This window comes from Mauremys reevesii, linkage group 24 (assembly GCF_016161935.1).
Source record: "Mauremys reevesii isolate NIE-2019 linkage group 24, ASM1616193v1, whole genome shotgun sequence".
Classification (NCBI taxonomy): domain Eukaryota; kingdom Metazoa; phylum Chordata; order Testudines; family Geoemydidae; genus Mauremys; species Mauremys reevesii.
Genome location: NC_052646.1, coordinates 3,386,663 through 3,408,938, shown reverse-complemented (window position 1 = coordinate 3,408,938; position 22,276 = coordinate 3,386,663). Strand labels below are relative to the sequence as shown.

The following is a 22,276-nucleotide window of genomic DNA, read 5'->3' as shown; positions in this document are numbered from 1 at the left end:
GGCATAACCAGCATCTGCACTAGGATGGCTTGCTGGTATACTGACACCAGCAAAACCTTTCTAGCGCAGGCAGGGCACAAAAATGAAACCCTGGAGCACGAAGAGGCTTGAGATTCCTTCAAGATCAACTGGATCATGCAAGTGTGAGGCCATAGTTTCCAGAGGGGAACTTACGACCTAATGCGAACTGGCATCATCTGAAGTCACTTACGGACACACCCGCGCCATCTCTGTGTTAGACTTGCATCTGGGCACCATACGATCTTCCCTTATTAGTTATATAATTAGGGCTTCTTGTTTGAGGTTTTTTATTTTTCCTGGTTTTAGAGAGTTATTTTTAGGCAAATTACAGATCAGTTTTTTTCAGAAATAAAGATGTTTTTCATCAGTGATTCTTAAGAAAGAAAAATGATTTGCTTTGAATGATATGAAGAGTGTTTGGAGTTCTCTGACATCCTGCCCTCCAAAGAATCTGGTGCTAGAACAGGGAACTGAGAGCCAGGACTCCTGGGTTCCATTTCTGCCACTGACTCACACTGTGACTTTGGGCTAGTCATGTTCTCTCTCTGAGCCTCAGTTTCCATATCTGTGAAATAGGGATAATTAACCTACTTAATTAAAACAAGTTATAAAGGTTCAGAATTACAAATGCATTATATATTGCCTACTCTGCCCATAGCGCAAGATGGAACTCCAGGTTTCTAACATCCTTCACCAAGAGCTTACCACCCAGATTACAAATTACTACAAGCGTTTAACTGATTTGCCCATCACCGTGATATCTGGGTGCGTTACAAGGTTTTAAGGAGTGATGGTCAAGATGCCCTTCAGATTTACTAGGCAGCTGGGAAACAAAGATTTTATCCATTGGGAAAGGACTTGGCAAAGAAACACCTACTGCAGCTTCCTAGAGATGCCCCGGAGAGCTCTGCCTATTGCACCCACAAGCTTCCCTCTTGGAAGGAAGAAAACGTGTGGGTGCGCATGGATGTGTCCACCCACTGATGTCGCTGGATTGCCCCCGGGTGAGTGAGTGCAGAATCAGGCTCCGTGTTCTAGCATCCACGGCAGTGCTTACGTTGTGCCAGGACCGAGCCCCGGCACCTCTGGGCTTGGCGGTTCGTAGCCCTAGCAGCTGTGGGCTTGCTGCATCGGTTATGAAAGTAAATCTTTGCTTGAGCCCCGGCACCACTTTCATTACAAATTAAGCACTGATCCATGGGTCAGAGATGGCAAGGTGATCCTTAATACAGCCCGTTTCTATACCCCTCCAGGCCTTACGTACAGTAAACCGTCCCTTGAATTTGCACCAGCCAGTGCAGCAACGCAAACATAAATTCAACTCACGCTGGCATCCCACCACCCACAACTGGATCAGCCAGAGCTTCCAAGCTGCTTTTGCGGATATTCCAGGTAGAGCCTATTGCAATAACTCATCAGAGGGGTCACAGCAAATGGTACCTGACTTCCTCCAGCAGTCTAGACTCCAGATTATGAATGAGTGTTGCTAATACCAGGGCCGGATTCTGCAAGGTGCAGAGGTCAGCAGGATTTGACGACAGCAGGGAAAGGAGGGCCTACAGCACCTTGAAAGGTATTGGCCAAAGCAAGCACAGAGACAGATTTCTCACCGGTACCACAAATCCTCAGCTCCACCCTCCTTCTTTATTTCCCCTTTGGCCCATCCAGAACAGGTCCCTAGCTCTCCTCCTGAGAGAAGGGCAGCCTCTTCTCATCACAGCCGACTGCAAAGCCAGAGCACACCCAGAACCTTGTGTTAGAGCAGACTTCAAAAAACGAGAGAGGGGGAAAAAACCACCTAAGGCAAAGAAAATGCGTCCGTCTCAGGAGCCAGAGCGGAACAAATGCTGCAATTAAAAGATTAAGAGAGAAACAGGATCAAATCCTCAAAGTGGGTCAGTCTCCAGCCGGGGCTTGGCAAACACACAGTTTGAGAAGCTGGGATTTTTTAAGTCTCCAAATGGTCCCTGCCCCCGAGAACCACCTCCTAGGAAGAGAAAGTATTTTACAAATGGGCCAAAATAAGCCTGTTTTAAACCAAATCGCAGTGTCCACACGCCCTTTTGCAAACCTTTGACTAAGCCCTGGTCTACACATGGATTTTATGCCAGGATAACTACTTCTGCTAGAGCTGCACATTTATTTATTTTTTTAAACCAACGTAATCCGCAGTAGAACCCCTGGCGTGGACACAGGAACAAGTCAGCCTGTAAAATGTTCTCGTCTGTAAGTTATGGGAAGGTTGATCAGAACTGATCACAGGAACAAAAACGAAAGCCACCGTTCAAGAAGAAATAGGCGTCATTTTGGGATCGCACCTTACAGCAGCGCCATTGCCCCCATCACGTATCGTCCCAACTCAGATCAGAGCCTGGGCTATAATATTAACGTTGTTGGCACCAGCCCCCCCTCTTGACAAGGCAGACGTTTCCCCTTGTAAGATCCTGTTTTCAGTTGCTTATAACTTTATCAAACTTCAGCCACTCAGGCTGAAGTTTTACGTATTGTGCGTCTGCCTCAGGCTGACCTTTCGGGGGTGGGGGGAGGATTTTCAGCGAGAATGGTTGAGCCGTTTCCAAGAACAAGGCTAAGGGAAAATATCCCTTCTTTCACCAGGGCTAAAAATTCTGGCAACTTTTTCTTTGAACACGCTGAGCACCCCAATGCTTTGAAGCAGTGGCTGGACCTTTGTGTCAGGGATGTGTCTTTTCAATCCCCTTGAAAATCCTCCATATTTGGCCAAATTCTAAATCTTCATAAAAACTGCAAATTTTCACATGCTCAGTAGACACTTTGTGGCGATTTTAGCAGCTACAATATCTGGATATTCCGTCTTCACTGAGCATGCTCCATCCAATCATGGCTCCCAAACCCAACTGGACGTCTTTAATTACATGATCACATATTATTTTTTCCACAGCAACCCGGTTCATTCATTGCACGCGATGGCCCAGCTCTGGGGGATAATCAGGGTTGGGCAGTGAAGGAGGCTGTTGTCTATAAGACCCCTGCCTCAGATGTTGCAGAAGTTGGAAGTGAACAAGGCAGGGCACTGCAGCAAGAGATAAGTTTTAGTCTCATGGCTAAGGGAGTTGACTTTCAATGGGACTTAAGTGCAACATGGTTGGAGGATGTCAGTAACTCAGGCAGATGTTAGGGGTCTATTACAGGAGAGGGTGGGTGACGTTCTGTGGCCTGCAAGGTGCAGGAGGTCAGACTGGATGATCATGACGATCCTTTCTGGCCTTAACATCCACGAGTCTATGTCATGTAGGTGCTTTTGTGATTTTTTCCCCATCTTCTACTACACATTTGTATAGTAATCAGCACGACAAGGCCCCAATCTCAGCTGTGGTCTGTAGGCGCTCCCAGGCTGCATAGCCCACCTTTCTGCCAGGCCATTTGGGAAAAATCAAGGATGGAGAAAATGATGGGTTTGGATGTGGAGTTTTATCTAACGGGCTTGTTTCGTGGCCTCTCTCTAAAACTGGGAAGGGATGATGCACAAGGGGGTTTTGTAATTATCTGTCTGGTTCTTAGTTTCCATACAGACAGAGGTAGATTTACATTTTGGTAAAGCAATGCCGTCAATTTAACGAAGAGCGGGAGGGAATAAAATTGCATATGGGAGCATTTTTTTTTCTTACTATGGTTTCACCACGTATTTAGGAGCCCCTGTAACTAGACTCAGAAGGATTGGATTTTTATCAGTAAATGTTGATTTTTCGCCCATATACACACAAATCAGTGCAAAAATATTTTCATTGATAATCATCAAAGATTACAGACTGGCAACACACCCCAGCTTGTTGCAAACTAAACGTTCATGCAAATGAGCCCTAAGCGCATCCATGCACTAGTTTCACTAAATCCGTTTAAAACCCTTCCAGTCCGATCGCTGATACTTCACTGTTTGAAAACTAAAAATGGAGCTAGAAAAAGAGAGAGGCCTCGATTTATTTATTTTTAAGAGACTACGTCTAGACACGGGAAAGAGATGAACAAACTTACAGCAATCTTTATCCGCACTGTGTTACCACCTTTCAGCAGGATTTCAGAGCATTTTACAAAAAGCAGGTGAAGAATTAGGATCTATATGGCGCCATAAGCATGCATGAGGCTTTTACAGGCCAACCCCAAAAGGAATTCACAGTCTAAATTACACTGGAAAATGCAACAGTGACAGAGCAGCCTAGGGCAAGGAAGCAGAGCTGGAACAATGTGTACAGTGGGGTGCTGAGAGCCATTGAACCAAACTGTAAACCCTGGATATCATGGAAATCACTTCAAGGCAGGGAGTGCTGCAGCACCCCCCGGTTCCAGCACCTATGCCAGGAGGTGACAATACCACTCTAAGGGGCTGTTGTTATTCCACACACGGTGGCTTGTTTCATATATTTCCTTGTTGGTACTAAGGAATTTTTCATCTCTAGGTGGGGGAAATGGAGGCACGGAGATTTGACATGACTTGTCCCAAGTCACATAATGAAGCAGTAGCAGAGATGGGAGTAGTTTTATATTCCTAGGCCAGAAGGGACACTGTCGGTGTTCCTCAAACGCGGCCACCAGGGCCTTTTCTTGCGGCCACAGCCTCCTGGGCTGTGATGGGGGCAGGGGGGCGTAAAGCAGTGGGCCCTCTCCCAGCAGCGGTTGGGCCCTGCTCCCCTCTAGAGACACAAAGGCTGGAGGTGTAGGCAGCTGGTGAATTCCCCACCTTCCCGGGGGTAGGGGAGGCAGGCTTCAGGCATGGGGCTTCGGGCTCTGACCATGCGGTGGCAGGTTCTGGTTCAGGCTCCAGCCCCCGGCGCGCACGCACACACACGTTGTCCTTGGGCAAAGAAACAACAACAAAAAGACAAGTACATGCGAAGCACCTTATTTGTGTTTCTATTCTGTTTACGTCCAGTAACGAACAGAGACAACTGTACATTATTTTTATTATTGAGTCTGAAAAAACCCTACATAAACAAATTACAATGATTTGGACCTGTATATGTGCATATTTATTTGTTTTTCCAAAAGTTAATTAAATATTTTAGGAAAAATTGGCAGCATGGCCACCAGCCAGAGTTGGTGGCCGCATTTTACCACCACCAAAAATGTGTTGTGAGAACCCTTGCGTTAGATCCTCTAGCCTGTCCTCCTATACATGGCAGGATTCAGTTGTTGTTTTTTTAAAATCATTTCGATCGATAATCTAGATGGTTATTTTAAAGCATTTTTTATCAATTTTAAATTTTCACAGTTGCAGGAATTTGTGAGGGGTCAGAGAACTATTTAATGACAGAAGATGCTGAGATTCAAAAAATTAAAGCTTTAGAACCATTAAAACACAAACTCTCAACATCATGTCAAATATCCTTAAATTAAACTCTAATCATGTCTCAAGCAGCATTTTTCTTGCATCCGAAGAAGTGGGTATTCACCCACGAAAGCTCATGCTGCAAAACGTCTGTTAGTCTATAAGGTGCCACAGGATTCTTTGTTGATTTTTCTTGCTGTAACTTTCAATTATGGATAGAAATATATTTTCATCAGCCTGCGTGTGTGTGCACGCGCGTGGTGAAATCCCCATTTACTGATAAAAATCTAATCCTTCCAAGCTGATATACATCACAGGCCCTTAAACTCTACCCAGTTACTCGTGTCTTGAGCCCACGAGTGTTTGGCTAAAGCATCTCCTCCAGAAAGGCATCCAGCCTTGATACGAAGACAGCAAGAGACTAAGAATTCACCACCTATTCAATTTATTCATAAATGATCTGGAGAAAGGGGTAAACAGTGAGGTGGCAAAGTTTGCAGATGACTAAAACTACTACTAGAGAGTTAAGACAAGACCAAAAGAACTTCAAAAAACAAAAAAAAACTAAAAAAAAAAGCAATTGGGGCAAAAAAAAAATTTAATGTGGAAAATGTAAAAAAATGTAAAGTAATGCAAATTGGAAAAAATAACCATACAATACAAACAACATGGGGCTTAGCTATTTAGCTAAAAGTCAGAAAAAAAAAGATCTTGGAGTTGATAGTTCCCTCTGAAGTCACGAGGTGTGTGTGCAGGCAGCAAAAGCAAAAAGAAAAAGGAAAAAAGGAAAATAGAATAAGAGAATAAGAATATAAATATATATATATTATATATTGGTACGCCCACATCTCATAATACAGTGTATAGACTGTGTACCAGATGTGGTCTCCTCACTCTCAAAGAAAAAAGGAAAAGAAAAAGAAAAAAAAAAAGAAAGTTTAGAGAGATTAGGGGAGGGAGGATTAAAGAGGAGAGGAGAGGCTAAAGAGGCTAGAGGAGGACAAGGGGGGGGGGAAGAGAGGGAGAAGGGGGATGAATGATGGAGATGAAAAGGAAATGAGTGATTTTGAAGTTTATTACTTTATTCCAATATACTAATACTTATAATACAAAAAAATTAAAAGGCAGGCAAATAAAAAAAAAAGGGAAGTTCTTCAAAAATAATAAGTCTTCTTTCTTCTTTTCATGGCGCACAGGACCTTGTCCTTACCTGAGGAGGTAGGTTGTGAACAGGACTATAAATATTAAATAAAAAAGGGGACTGGATAAATTCATGGTGGCTAGCCAGGATGAGATGGCTATTGGCCAGAATGGTATGGAGGGTCAGAGGATGGAGATGGATGGAGATGAAGAGATGGAGAGGAGCCAGAGATCATTGCTCTCCATTGGGCTCACCTGGCTCAGGGCACTGTGGGCAGCTGACACTGGGACAGATGGTGGGCAGATACTGGATGGACCTTTATTTTTTCTTTATGTTCTTATGTTCACCTCCCTTGGCAGTTTGTTCCAATGCTCACTCACCCTCCAGATTCAAAATTTGGGCCTTATTTCTAATTGGAATTTGTCTGGCTTCAGCTTCCAGCTGTTGGTTCTTGTTCTTTCTCCACTGGACTAAAGAACCCTTCAGTACCCAGGATTTTCTCCCTGCAAAGGTACTTACATCCCCTAATCAAGTCACCTCTCAGTCTGCTTTTGGATAAGTTAAACAAATTGAGCTCTTTAAGTCTCTCACTGTACGGCATTTTCTCCATCCCTCCAATCATTGGGGGAGGGGGGCTCTTCTCTGCACCCTTGACAAATTTTCAATATCCTTTTTCAAACGTGGCCATCAGAATTGGATGCACTATTCCAGTACTGGTCTCACCAATGCCAGCAGAGAGGTAAAAATCACCTCCCTGCTGCTCACTACTCCGTCTATATGTCCAAATATCGCATTAGCCCTGTTGGCCACAACGTCGCAATGGGAGCTCATGTTCAGTTGCTTGTTCACTCCGAGCCTTAAAATTCTCTTCCGGTCACTGCTTTCCAGGACACAGTCTCTCATTCTGTAGGGGCGGCCTGCATTCCTTGCTCCTAGAGGTGTAACTTTGCATTTGACTGTGTTAAAATGCATTTCATTTGAATGAAGCCAGCTTACCAAGCGCTCCGGATCGCTCTGCGACTGCCCTGTCATCATGATCGTTTACCGCTCTGCCACTCCTTGTCATCCACAAATGTTATCAGCAGTAACTTTCTGCTTACTTCCAGATCACTGATGACAATGTCGAACAGCATCGGGTCTAGAAGACCCCTCTTAGAAACAACCCATTCCCTGAGGAGGCTTTCCTCCTAAGAGTTACTTTTTGACATCTTTCAGTTAGCCAGTTCATAATCCTTCTAACCTGTGCTTTATTGGTACTGTACAGCGCTAATTTAATCAGAATGAAATGCTAAATCAAAGTATGTTATATCTGTCAAGTTTCTTTATTAAACTGGTAATCTCCTCAAAGAATGAAATCATGTTTGGTTGACAAGACCTATCTTCCATAAAGACATGTCAAGGGACACTGATTACGTTCCTATCTGTTAATTCTTTAATAATTAAATCCCTTATCAGCTTTTCCATATTTCGCGTGATGTCAATAGGCCTACAGATAACTGGGTCCTCTCGCTTGCCCTTTTTGAATATTGGCACAACACGAGCACTTTTCCAGTCTTCTGGAATTTCCCCGGCATTCCACGATTTATTAAAAATTAACGTCAGCAGCGCAGAGATCTCCATAACCAGCTCTTTAAGGACTCTCGGGTGCAAGTGATCCCAGCCTGCTGATTTGGAAGTGTTTATCCCTAGTAGATGTTGTTCAACATCCCCCTTGGTTACTAATGGACCGGAAAGAGCTGAGTCACCCCTCATGCAATACAAGTTCATCACCCTGCATCTTTCCAATTACGAAACAGGAATATTTCCTGAACGTTTCTGCCTTTGCTGCATCATCATCAAACAATTTTACCATCTGCACCTGGTAATGGGCCTACACTGCTGCTAGGATTTCTTTTGTTCCTAATATACTTTAAAAACTCCTTTGTATTGTCCTTAGCTCTACCAGCCAGGAGCCCAAGCTCCAGCCCTCTGTTCTAACCACTAGACAAGTCCACCTCGAAATTGGAAGCATAAGCTCTTTGACAAAAAGTGGAGTGGAAAGGTCACCTAGTTTCTCCTCAGCTTCTGTATCTGATGGTGAAATGATAAGCCCAGGGTTTCTAGTAATCATGAGTTAATCAACATCAAGTCCATCACGCTACCTCTAATGGTAGGGTCCAACTCTCCATCCCCCTGCATTGTGTGGGGTCAATTACAGAGTTGTAGCATTTCACACCCACTTTGCCCTGGTGGAAAAGACTGCACATGGTGCAGGGCAGTGGCAAAACAGGCCTTGGGGAGGGCGGGGGGGGAGGTGGGGAGGAGAGAGAGAGTGTATTATTCCTCCTCCCACACACATGAAATTTAATAAAGACAAGTGCAAAGTACTACACTTAGGAAGGAAAAAAATCAAATACACAACTACAAAAGGGGGAATATCTGGCCAGATAGCAGCAGTGCTAAAAAGGATCTGGGAGTTGATTCATATTCAGTTTGTGATCTGCAGCAACAGTGTGATGCAGTTGCAAAAAGGCTAATTAACGGGAGTGCGGTATGCAAGACCCAGGAGGTAATTGTCCTGTTCTACTAACGGTCATTAGGAAAGCCCCCTCAGGGAATGAGTTGTTACCAAGAGGGGTCTTCTAGACCCGATGCTGTTCAACATTGTCATCAGTGATCTGGAAGTAAGCAGAAAGTTACTGCGGATGACATTTGTGGATGACAAGGACTGGCAGAGACATGTCAGTTGGAGAATTGTGTCTAGTTCTAAGTGCCACACTTTAGGAAAGATGCGGACAAACTGAAGAGAGTCTGGTGGAGAGCAACAAAAATGAGAGGTCAAGTTTTCTAAACCTTTTAAAGGTTTAAAAAAAAAAATGGGGCACATTTAGTCTTGAGAAAAGAAGACTGAAGGGGGACCTGACAGTCTTCAAATATGCTAAGGGCCGTCATAGAGAGGACAGTGATCAATGGCTCTCCATGGCCATTAGCGGTAGGACAAGAAGTAGAGGGCTTCATCTGCAGCAAGTTAGATATTAAGAAAATGTTTCTAGCTCTAAGGGTGGGTGAGCTCTGGAGCAGGCTTCCAAGGGAGGTTGTGGAATCTCCACCACTGGAGGTTTTTAAGAGCAGGTTACACAAATCCCTTTTCGGGCTGGCCTAGGTTTCCTTGGTCCTGCCTCAGAGCAGGTGGCTGGACTAGAGGACATCTTGAGGTCCCTTCCAGGCCTACATTGCTAGGATTGCCTCGGCAGAGGGAGGCCACCGCTATTAAAAAGCTGTGTTGATTCAGTTCAGCCAGCCCCTCTCTCGCTGGTTACCACTGTGCTCTGCATTTAAAATAGGGAAGGTCTATGATGCCATGACTCCAAACCGACGCCACGACCCTAAACCAATACTCCTCCTAATCACTTCTTATGCTCCATGACCAGGGAATATTAATTCCCTAAGGAAGCAACACCCTTGAGAGGAACCGCACACCTCAGGATCAAGCCCTAAAGGAGGTGCACGATCCCGTAGCCTTTCGGAAACGGCACAGAAGAGCCATCAGCCCCCATCCCCATTCACTCTCCACCTCGAAGATGCTGGTGCAATTATTTGCTGTCTCCCCCACTTTGCAAAGACACAGTTAGGTATCAGTTTCCACAGGACAGTGTGGTAATGGGAGCAGGTTCACACCACACTGCTACAATGCCCATGTTTAGAGAGACCAGCGGAGACCGAGTTGCAGATGCACTGACACAGATACTATGGTGATCGGCGCCTCATGCCTCGTCTACACGGGGAAATAAACCAGCGTAATTCCAGTATAATTTAGCTATTCTGGAGCATCTCCCTTATTCTGGAATAAAAGCCACACTTATTCTGGAATAAAAGCCACTTTCATTCTGGAACAGCGTGTCCACACAGGGAGCTGTTCTGGAATAGATAGGCCAGTCAGTTTCTACCATGTAGACAAGACAAGAGCTTAGCTTAGATAAAGGCAGCAGAGGACAATCTGGCTATTAAAAACTAAAAGAGCTGAAAAACGTGAAGCCCAGTGTTTGCATTTATGCAGCACAAGTTAAGAGTAACCACGTCTCATGCTTCAGGGCATGAGCTGACTGCAATAGAGGGAAAAATCAGCAAGGCTGGATTGGTCAGGTGCCTTAACCAACAGCCTCACACTCCTAAGCATCATATATTGGCTACCGACAGAGGCTGCAGGGATAGGGTTTAATTAGACGGAGCAAAGCCTAGATTCCCAAGCTATGGCTAAGTCTATGCTTGAAATTTATGCCAGCGCAGCTACATCAGTCAGGGGTACGAAAAACCCACACTCCTGACCAATGCAGCCATCCTGACCAAACCCCCAGCATGGACACAGCTATGTTGAAGGAAGAGAACTTCTGCTTGGGGAGGGGGTGTTCCTACGCCGTCAGAAAACCAACTTCCATCAGCACAGGCTGTCTCTGCAAGACGGGGCTATCGTCTCCGTTGTGTAGACGTACCCTAGTTATTGTTAGCCTTCTGGATGGTTTTTTCAGTTTATCAGAAATTTACAAAAAGAAAGTGGTTTTTCCCAGCAAATACCTGCTCTCCCCCCGCAACACACACACACACACACACACACACAGAGCAGGGAAACAAGAACCTTGCAGCAGGAGAACGCAACCAGCATCTCTCTGGTTTGTTTGATGAAAGTGCCCAGAACGACAGCTCTGGAGGCAGAAATGCAGCTCTGGAGGCAGAAGCCCAGCTACTGCCAGCGTAGCGATGGGCTTGTGTGGCTACTGGGAAGGAGGAAGAGACCCAGCGAACATCCTGCACAGGGGGAACGTTCACCACTCACCTCGGCTACAGTCAAATCAGCCACCTAGAGGTTAAAGTCCCCATAGCCCAGTAACCACCAACAGCAAACCTGGATAGAACACAGGACTCCTGGGTTCTAGTCCCACCTCTGACAGGGACGTACATGGTGTAGGGGTTAAAGAGGTGGGCACTTTTTACTGGGCTGGATCAGGGTCACTGGGAGGTGTGTTTCCCAGTATCAACTGTACACCTGCTGTGAAAAATGCCAGATTCCAACAGCAGCATAATCAGCTGCTGCCCTGCTGGTCCATTTCGGCTTGAATCTCCTAGGCTATGAAGACAAGGCCCTCCAACCAAAGCCAAGAGTGGACGCAGAGTTGATGGTGCCTAGATTCCACTGTGATGGACACATCAAAAGTGTCCAGATCAGGGCCTTAGGCAGGCCTCGATGGAAGTTCAGGCCTGCCAGAGATCTTCCCAATGGGCGCAACATCACAGAATCCAGCCACAACAACAAAAAGACGAGAAGCTGCTCCAGTGTGTGTCAAGTCTTCTAAGGCCATATTTACAACACCCGGTCCCAGCTTCTTCCACGGGAGAGGGAAAAGGAAACCTTGTTCTCTGCAGAAGGCATGCCGAGAAGGAGGCGCTTCCACGCCCAGAACTTGCTGGTATGAATGAAGCAGGCTCATTCTTACGAGACAATGCTGTGCCAATGTCACGCCAGAAGTGGCCAGAAGTGGGAAGCGATACTGTAACACAGACGATAAAGAACCGGCTAACTAGGGATTCCAGCGGGTGATGCGCGGCCAGCGCCAGCAGAACAGGGAAACCACTCACTGCAATCTGATATCCCGAGCGTCTCTCCATGCCATGCCGTGAACAATCTGCCTCTGTCCCTCAATTACTCACAGAAGTTATTTCATTTTTCGGGCACAATGTGCCAAGACAGAAGGCTCATTCTAACGGGCTGCCAATATGGGGTCCTCCCTACTGTGCATGCCAGGGTGCGGAAGCTGGCACTCCAATCAGCGGCAGCAGGAACAAACTCTGGTCTATTCTGACCCAATGCATTAAAAACCAGCTCACCAGGACTTAGGGCCCATGTCTCTGCCATTACACCCAAAGGACAAGAATAACCAATGCACAGCTTCAACCTCGGAGGCACTAAATATGGCTGCAGAGCGGGATTTATTTAGTACCCTGGGTGACCGTACCTTGTCTCTCATGGTTTCAATACCAACATCTTACAAGAGACAATTCCCACACTCAGGGCATCAAACTCTGCCACTTTCCATCCAAGGACCTTTACCAACTGGTCCCCAGGACCCCGCTGATCTCCCCAAAACCAAGGAGAGGCACAAGTGCCCAAGGCCACCATTTTAGAGATGGGTTTTGATCCAAGCAGCACTCAGATCACTAGGCCACATCGGGAGAGAGAAATAAGATGATCCACAGGGGAGAAATACGACTTTGCTGATGGAGCGGCAGTGTGGCTGAAGGGACCGAGCGCTGGCCCGGGACCCAGGACACCTGGGTCTGTTCTGGACTCTGCCACTGGCCTGCTGGGTGACCTTCGGCAAGTCACAGCCTCTCTCTGTGCCTCAGTTTCCCCGGCAGTTAAATGAGGATGGTGATACTGACCTTTGCAAAGTGCTTTGAGATCTGCTGATGAACTGCACTATATAAGAGCTAGGGTAATATCGTCCTCATCCCAGTGCTAACTGTGGCCTGGAGAAGAAACAGAAACTTACACGTATTTAAAAGGTAAGAGGTTCTGCGGCGTACAGAATAGAGGGCTCAAATCAAAGGCCAAACAAAGGAACTACCTGCCACCAGAAAGGTTAATTAGCAAGCAAAAACCTTAATAGGGCGTTGATCTTCCACTGAGCAGGCCTCTCCGGGCCAGACAAAGCCCCACTGACCTGTCCAAAACTGAAATACCATCCCACTCCGATAGCCCTTCTGCTGGGATTCCTGATCAAAATCACACACCATGCAATTATTCTTTACTGGTCTTTAATGAAATTCTGTGCAGGGCTTTGCCAGCTCAGCATAGCACCAATACCTGTATGTACCAAAATGCATCCCGCTCTGGGGTGGAGGGCAGCAATTCACTGGTACAGAGCACGACAGCGGCAGTAGGCAGGACCAATCCCATTCTCCTACAAAAGAATCACCTTTGCATCCCTCTAACACCTGGGCGTGTGGGGGAAAGAGTCCAGATCTTGTTTTATTAACGTCTCCTACGCTGTAGCCAGCGGGGAGCTGAATTCCCCGACCTTGTAAGGATGAAGAGCTGAGAGGACCCAGGCACGGATTTGAACCCGTGATTCCATGGAGACGGATGCGTAGTTTGCTGAGCCACCCCCTCCAATGCTTGTCTGATACAGACAGTTAATCTGATTTGCGGCGCTGGAGCAGAAGTGGGCCGCTTCCTGTGGAGATTTAACTAGTAAAATTGCAGATGCTTTGCGGACATCACAGCCGATTCTTTTGCTTTCATTAGCCTGCGAGGAACTGAAACCTGCAGAGGATAAAAGGGCAGGAATCCTCCCCTCCTCCTCATCCCCCCACTGACAGCCCATCACCATGGCCACGCAGTACAGCTGCATTTCAGCCCTATCCCTCCCCAACTGAGACGCGAAGAAATTGCAAACTCATCGGGGCATAAAGGTTCCTGACAAGCAAAAGGTATTTGAACAGCAGAGGAACAACCCTTGTTATTTCTCTTTTCTATGTTTGGCCACACTTTCCTTTCCCTGTAATGAAAGAGCCATCGCTGTTTAGGGCAGTATATTTTGTAACTCTACAACACGAACTCCAGGCTCAAGGCAGCAGCATTACCTAGCGGTTCGCACAGGGGGCTGGGAGTCAGGACTCCTGGGTTCTATTTCCAATTCCAAGAGGGAGTGCGACCTAGTGGCTACGGATCAAGGTTTCTGTTTCTATCTGGGTTCTGTTTGCGAGCCCCACTATACGGCGTGGAGCCAAGGGGTTTCCTCATTTGTCTGATCTCCACCACCCAAGGACTGTTAACTCAAACCGACCTTTGGAAAGTGCTTTGAGATCCCTAGACAAGGAACGCTGTGCAAGGACTCAGAATCATCATGCGATACGGGCACCCCCGGCTCTGAGGGAGAAGGCTTACCCCAGACACCTGTGCACCAGCCCACAGACAGCATCATGCCCCCCTCACCACCAGTGCCCTACCGGCACCAAGAAGGGTGGGCCATTAGCCAGGGATGCCACACCATGCTCTGAGTGTCCCTAGCCTCTGTTTGCTGGGAGTGGACGACAGGGGACGAATCACTCAATGATTGCGTGTTCTGTTCACTCCGTCTGAAGCACCTGGCATTGGCCGCTGTCGGAAGACAGGCTAGCTGGACCATTGGTCTGACCCAGTATAAGCAACAGGCAGCCAGCCGCTCTGTAACCACTCTCCTTTAACTCCCTAGGCACGCTACGCCCCGTGCACCCCAGCTGGGCAGAACACGCACCTGTCACTGTTCTATTTGTACAGCGCCTAGCGCGCTGGAGTCCCGGTCCACGTCTAGGGCTCCCAAGCACTACAGCAGTACAAACCACCACTATCCCGGGGCAGGCAGGAGACGCCAGAGGAAGGACTAGAAAATGGCATCTCAGGCAGGTGACCATCCAGCTGAGCTAGAGGGGTATCTCCACTAGCTCGCTTCAGCAGGCGTGCCGCCCTAGGGTGCTACACTGATGTTGCGTTTTTCACGCCAGCTACGCACTACTGGAACTGGAGCTGTTTGCAGGGCGCAGGGCGGAAGCCCAGCAGCGTCCAGGCCGCCACGCAACTGGAAGAGGAGACATTAACAAGGTTTGCAACATCCCCTGCAAAGCAGACAGCACAGAGGTTTTTATGGTCCTGGCTAGAGAGTCCTACAGAGTAAACTATGGTGCTCTACCTGAGAGCACCCCTGTGCCTGATCCACAGGGGACAGGAGCCTGGGACAGCCCCTCCTAGAGTCGCTTCACTCTTTGGCTCAAGCTGTAACAGCTCTGGAGACCCCCAGTTCAATCCCCGGTGTGTCGGCCATCACATAAGCAGGGTCTCTTCCAGGATTCAAACTGCTGCAGGCCCCAGAGGCTTGGGATGAGCTTCTTTCGATCAGAGGAAGAATGTAACCGGCCGGCCAGCGCGCATTACATCAGCAGGGACAAACCAAACAAACTAACCTTCCCAGGGGCCGATACAAATGCTAGGAATGTCTGATAGCCTCCTGGGGCCTGGAGTGAAAACCTCAGACCACCTGCTACCCACAGCTACTGGGAAGGGTTCTGGGCTTCCCACCGGGGTGCTGTCCGTGCTCCTCTCTCAGAAGCCTCTGGCCATTGGGTCCTTTGCTGTGGGGAACAAAAAGGAACCCTGACGCATGCCCCAATGTCAGCGCTTGCTGTGGCAAAGGGCCGCAGGTGAATCTGGAATATGGGCACAGAAGCCATCAGGACACGTAAAAAGGACTGGAATGGCGTCTGCAAGGCATCCACTGTTTTCTCCTATCATCCCCCACTTCCCCGGCATCTTGGCTCCGGTGGGGATTGAGGGAGAGGGAGGCTCCCACTATTCTACTCCATTTTGGGGTCCTTTGTCCTCTGCCCCATAAACAGCTGCAGGGTGTTTTCCTGCAGCCCACAGCCTCCCACACACCCCTCAGCAGCAGCACGAAGCCAGCGGGACTTTTGGAGATGCGGCCGCTGCTCAGTGGGTCCCAATCCCAGCTGTACGCCCTACCGCTTTCCTGCCAATCACACAGCTCCTTCGGAAAGCTCTGGGCATCAGCAGAGGCGCGGGGGCAGCCTGCATGCAGACTCAGACAGCCCTGCCTGGGGTGGCGGCTGCAAGGCTGTATCGTCATATCCGGGAGTGCTAGAAGCTCCAATGACAGCTGAAATCCTGCAGACACAGAGTTCTGGGCCCACCAGGGCCAAGAAAGGTTTTAATTTCTAGGTGGCTTAGGTGCTTCAAACTGTCAGCGTAGCGCCCCCAGCCAGCCCCTCTGGCTTGCCCACAGTATTATCTGCCCTGGGGGTGCGGCCCCACCTCTGGTCATGATTTCATTTGTCTGCAGGAACTTGGCTACTATGGCAATGAGAGCAAGAGAAATATCAGTAAGTAAATGAATCACCAGGCCCTAACTTATCAGGGTTTAATACCTGCCTAATCAAAATCTGTATTTGTTCTAATACAGGAGTAGCTCAGCGTGAACAGCCAGAGAAAGACCATGGCTGTTTGCACAGCCAACACTCCTCAGGGAAAAGTAAAGCTACCAGCCCAAAGCCAGTTGCTACCAGAGGCAGGTGTCAGAGACACCAGTGCCGCAGCGTGCTTAATACAAGCCACTTCAAATCCTAGCAGGGACAGCACTGTAGGTGCCGCAAAGATCCCGTGGCACTTTTCATAATAAGGGGTTCGTTCTTCGCCTCTAACCATTGGCTGTTAACATCCTCCACCCAAGAGGTGGATGCATTTCAGCGTGAAGCTAACACTCCAAACCCAGAGGTCTGGTCTACACGTAGAAGTTAGATCGACCTAGCTACGGCCGTCACGGGTTCAAAAAGTTCACATTCCTGACCGCCGATCTAACCCCCAGTGTGTACGTGGCTACGTTGACAGAAGAATTCTCCTTTCCACCTAGCTACCACCGACCAGGGGGGTGGATTACCTGCATCGACCGAAAACCCCTTCTGGCCCTGTAGGAAGCATCTACACTACAGCAGTTTAGCTGCAGCACCTATAGTGTAGGCGTGACCTTAACTAGCAGGAGTAGTGCTTGCTACTGCATGGGACTACACTACACCTGCTAGGAGGAGCATGCAGGCCTAGCCTGTAACTTCTAGGCACAGTGGGGTTCCTCAGAGGATGCAAAGTGTTATTTTTAAAAATGCACCATACTATTCATTATTATCAACTTTTAGAAAACGTGTGAGAGATTTAAACTCCATGGATCAGCTCCTGCTTGGGTGGCACTGAGAAATCTGAGAGTGCGTTGATAAAAATCCTCTGAGCAGCACAGAAAGGGATAGGACCAAAAACTAAATAAAAATAGAACCCAAGCACGCAGCATGCACTAAAATACCTGCTTTATCTCATATCTTTCCACACTGGAGGATATTAAACCAATGACAGCAGTGAAAGGAGAATATTGCAGTCCAGGAAAGAATCGGTGCAGCGTTTTCTGCATGGACTTTTGTTTTGGGAAGAGGTGGGGGTGGGGGGTAACCTTCCAGCTCTTCTCTCCCCTCTGTTTCAATCCAATAGCCTGCCCCAGCCTGCAGCAAGCATGGCACTGTCCCAATCCATTACCACCACCCCACTGCAGCAGCCAGCCTCGCTGCCTACACCCCACTTGCCACCTGGCTTATCCACACCCCCCAACATCACTTGGCAGATTGCAACACCTTCCTCCAGGCACCAGAGACCATGCTAAAGGGGTCACATCTGCAGTAAAGACTCCCATTAACTTCCAGTGGGGGCCTTGCCTGCGTGAGGACTGCAGGATCAGGTACTGACATGGTGCATGAGAGAGGGAGGGCATTTCCTCTTCCAGGGGAGTGTATCTAGGTAATTTACCAAGTGACCACACAGTCTGCAGAGGAACCTGGGTACCATACATGGAATAACGCCCATCCTAAACTAGGCCCAGCCACAACCCACTGCAGTCTGCATAGGAGATGGAAACAGAGGAAGCTGGAGGATCAGTGGGGGAGAGGGGATGACCCAGCCAGGGAGCAACTCGTGAACTGAGAGTAAAATTCTTTAGAAGCATTTTTGTGTAGAAAACCACACACACACAATTCAGGCACAAAAAACACCCCATACACAATTTGTGTAGCAGCACTAGTAGCCCCCAACAACTCCCCCCATTTGCATCACACTCAAACTAGCAAAAAAGTCAGTTTGCTCAGTTCAAAACAAGCCCTGCCCAGAAAAATGAACCAAAATCCCAAAGTAGCATCACTAGATTTGATATTCAATCACAAGCATTAAGAGGACAAAAAAAATAAATAACCCAACACACACATACCTGTCTAGTGCAGTCTGCGGAGGCCTCACACTCATGATTCTTCTTTTCTTCGCTGATCCAAAAATCCAGGGTCCTCTGTTTTCTTGACTGCCTTGATAATTTTCAAATCGCACCCTCCCGGAAAAAAAAAAATTCCAGAAGAGGAAAACAGATCAAGATCCTGGAAGCTGCAGGTCCATCTTGAGCTGGAGTCTGAACATCGTCCTTTTTTTCTTTTTTTTTAATTTTTCCCCTCCTGTTTTCTTCTGAAAAAAACTAAAAAACACACTTGCCTTTTTATTACGCCCAAAAATTGTCTTTTCAAGGTTACAGATGCTGTTGAAAAAATTTAAAAGGAAACAAAACAGTTTTTCTCCAAAATATTAAAGTCTTAACAGCAAAACACAGATAAAAACACATCCTTATAATCCAGTTTTAACAGCTGTTCTTCTGTTTGCAGGGCAGAGACAAAAAAAAATTAAAATAAAATCCCTAGCCTAATACTTGAAAAACTGTAACAGAAAAAACAATACCAGAAGCTCAAATTCTTCCACAAATTGGCACTTCTTTTAGGGTAACAGTTCGGCCTTTCCTTGCTATCATTGAAAAATAAATAATCAATAAAAATCATACAATAATATGTACACTGTTTCTGAGTCCAGTTCAACCCTTAAAAAAATTAAATAAAAAAAATTTGCTAGTTTTTGAACCCCTGAAACTGCATTTTAAGGTTCCTAAAACTTGACACAAATCGGTTTCTTCCTTTAAGGAAAACAAAACAAACCCTGAAAATAAAATACCAGCTCATGCAAACCCAGCTTCCGAAAGCAAAAAATCCACAAGCTCCCTGCAAATAAATAGCAATTCCTGTCTGGCTCCTCAACAGACTCCCCAATTTCCACCTTTCCAGGCCTAATGACCCCTTTCTTGAACTCTGCCTCTGAACCCCAATATCTTTTTCCTTGCAGCGTAAAATGAGCCAGTCCCTGCAAAATCCCCCTCTCCACGAAATGGAGATTCCTTCCTTCTTTATTTCTCTTCCTCCCTTTTTCCATCCGCTTCTCTGCCTCTCTCTCTTCCTCTGTCTGAGTCTTTCAGTGGGAAGAAGAAGAAGAAGAAGAAATACTGCACCAATTCTTGTTATTAGCTTGCTGCAAATCTGGTTTGAAAGGTCCCTGTCTATCTCTCCGTCCCGCCTCCTGTTTTCTTCCTTCTCTCACTGCATTAAGTGGCAGGGAGGGGGGAAGCCAGGGAAAAGCCTGTCCCTTTCTGGCCGGATGATGAGTGCTGGGCTCCGTGCATCCCAGCTGGGGGAAGGGATGTTCTCCACCTCCTCTCGCCTCTCCCCCCTTCTCTCTCTCTGGCTCCTGCGCTCCCCCAGCCCCTGGCAATGGCGGGGGGGGGGGGTGATCCGAGCCCCTGGGTGCCCAAGCCCCTGCCCCTGGGCTGCTGGGGTGGGAGCCTGCCCAGGGAGCGGCCTAGCTGCAGCTCTCGATCCCCAGCCTTTCCCAGCCCAGCCTCCCCTCCTCTCTGGAGCCTCCCCCAGCTCCAGTGGCGCCCTCCCTCTCCCAGAGGAAAAGGAAGGGGGGGGGGGAGGCCACCCCAGGAGGGGAGGGGAGGAAGGAGGGAAGGTGACTGAGGGCAGGGAGGAGGAGGGGGGGTGCAGCAGCCTTTTCCCCTGCCCTGCTGGGGCCAGCTCAGGCTGCTGCGGGAGGAGGGAGAGGAGCTGCCTGGTATCCCTGCGCCCCCCCCCCCCGATCCCTCCTCCTCCTGCTACTGACCAGGCACAGCCCCCCCCCTTCCCCTGGGGTGCCAGAGGGACCCCCACCCTCACAGCCCCCCCCAGCTAATCCCGCCTCCTGCTACTGACCAGGCACAGCCCCCCCCTTCCCCTGGGGTGCCAGAGGGACCCCCACCCTCACAGCCCCCCCCCCCGCTAATCCCTCCTCCTGCTACTGAGCAGGCACAGCCCCCTTCCCTGGGGTGCCAGAGGGACCCCACCCTCACAGCCCCCAGCTAATCCCTCCTCCTGCTACTGAGCAGGCACAGCCCCCCCTTCCCCTGGGGTGCCAGAGGGACCCCCACCCTCACAGCCCCCCCCCAGCTAATCCCTCCTCCTCCTCCTGCTACTGAGCAGGCACAGCCCCCCCTTCTCCTGGGGTCCCTTCCCCTGGGGTGCCAGAGGGACCCCACCCTCACAGCCCCAGCTAATCTCTCCTCCTGCTACTGACCAGGCACAGCCCCCTTCCCCTGGGGTGCCAGAGGGATCCCCACCCTCACAGCCCCCACCCTCCTGCACTGACCTGGAGTCCCAGAGGGACCCCACCCTCACAACCCACCACCACTCCTGTACCTGGGGTGCCAGAGGGACCTTCACAGCCCCCCCACCCCTCCTGCCCGCATGGTGCCAGAGGGACCCCCACCCTCACAGCTCCCCATCCCTTCCTGTTCCTGGGGTCCCTACCCCTCCTGTTCCTGGGGTGCCAGAGGGATCCCCCACCCTCACAGCCCCCACCCCTCCTGCACTCCGAGTCCCAGAGGGACCCCACCCTCACAACCCACCACCACTCCTGTACCCGGGGTGCCAGAGGGACCTTCACAGCCCCCCCACCCCTCCTGCCCGCATGGTGCCAGAGGGACCCCCACCCTCACAGCTCCCCATCCCTTCCTGTTCCTGGGGTCCCTACCCCTCCTGTTCCTGGGGTGCCAGAGGGATCCCCCACCCTCACAGCCCCTCCCTTCTCCTGGGGGTCCCCTACGGTTTTGTTCCTGGGCTCCCCAACCCTCCTGCCTCTGGGGGTGCTAGAGGGGTCCCCTACCCCGCCTGTCCTTGGGGTGCCAGAGGGGGTCCCCCACCTTCACAGCCCCCCGCTTCCCCTAGGAGTCCCCTATCCCTCTGCCCTGGGGGGCACCAGAGAGAGGTTCACATTCACACACCTCTCTCCCCCCCTCCCCCAGCTGCCCCCGGGTTACTAATGAGGGCGCTGGGGAGGAGAGCAGGAAATAGCCTTGGTGGGGTGAGGGGGTTACCCCAGGGGTGGGGGTGCTGGGAAGGGCTGACCTGATCCCCCTGGATTGCCGCTGGGAAGGTGGGCAGGAGAGAGTGAAAATGAAAGTGACATCTGGACAATTCTCCCTGGGAAACGTTTCCCTCCCCTCTCTCCCCCTCCCCCCCCGCAGTCTCTGGGGGGTGTCACTCCCCTTGGCTGGACAGGGAGCTCAGCTGTTTACTCCACATCCACTTTTGGGCTCTCTCTTGGGCACTTTGCACCGGGGTCATTATTAGCTCCGGTGTCGCTCCCCTCGTGTAGACACGCCGCATGTGGGGGGCACGGCACACCGCGGACACACGAGCCCGTTTTGCCCCTTGCGGGGCTCAGGGGAAGAGCACCTGGGATTTTGCCTAGGAGAATTAAGCCCTGAGCGCGGCGGACTCTTCCTTACCCTGGATCAAGCGCCCCCGTTTACACCAGTGCAAAGAAAGTGTGAAGCACAACTAGCGGTGTTCACCCCCGGTTACACGGACGCAAGCGCACCCCCCCCAAATCGTGGGGTAGAGGAGAGCCCAGTCTCCAGCTGGGTTCCCAAACATTGGAGGCAGCCAAAATCTGGGGCTGCTTTCAAAAATCCCAGCCTTGCATGATCCGTGCCTCAGTTTCCCCCCTCCACGGGGCGGGAGGACCATATTCCCCAGCCTTTGTAACGTTAATTCCAGCTCCTCCTTTTCTCCCTGGCCTCGGTAAGCAGCACCCTGCCACCCTCCCAGCTCCCTGTACTTCCTAGCTAGTCCACTAAGAGGCGCCATTCCTGGTCCAATTCCCCTTATCCCCTGGGTTTAACTAATCAGTTTAACTGGCTTCCAGATCCACTGCTGGAAGGTGCAAAACCTTAATTGCTACATCTGGGAGGTGTTTAACCCCTTCACACCCAACTTCCTTGCCATGACACCCCCACTACTCCCCAACCCTGCCTGGGGGTAGGAAGATTGGGAAATATTAACCCATAACACCC

The 22,276-nt window shown here is 49.4% G+C and overlaps 1 protein-coding gene across 3 annotated transcripts in view; it reads right to left on the bottom strand.

The window, feature by feature from the left end:
* ARHGEF11 (Rho guanine nucleotide exchange factor 11) overlaps window positions 1-22,276 on the bottom strand; it is a 77,409-nt gene that overhangs the window by 53,529 nt on the left and 1,604 nt on the right. The window contains exon 2 of one of the 3 annotated variants that reach the window (XM_039512798.1): window positions 18,287-18,601. In XM_039512798.1, coding sequence (XP_039368732.1) covers window positions 18,287-18,321 — 35 coding nt within the window. In that variant the 5' untranslated portion in view covers window positions 18,322-18,601. Of the gene's footprint in view, window positions 1-18,286; window positions 19,807-22,276 lie in introns of those variants that run through there. The other 2 variants (XM_039512797.1, XM_039512796.1) reach the window with 2 other exon arrangements.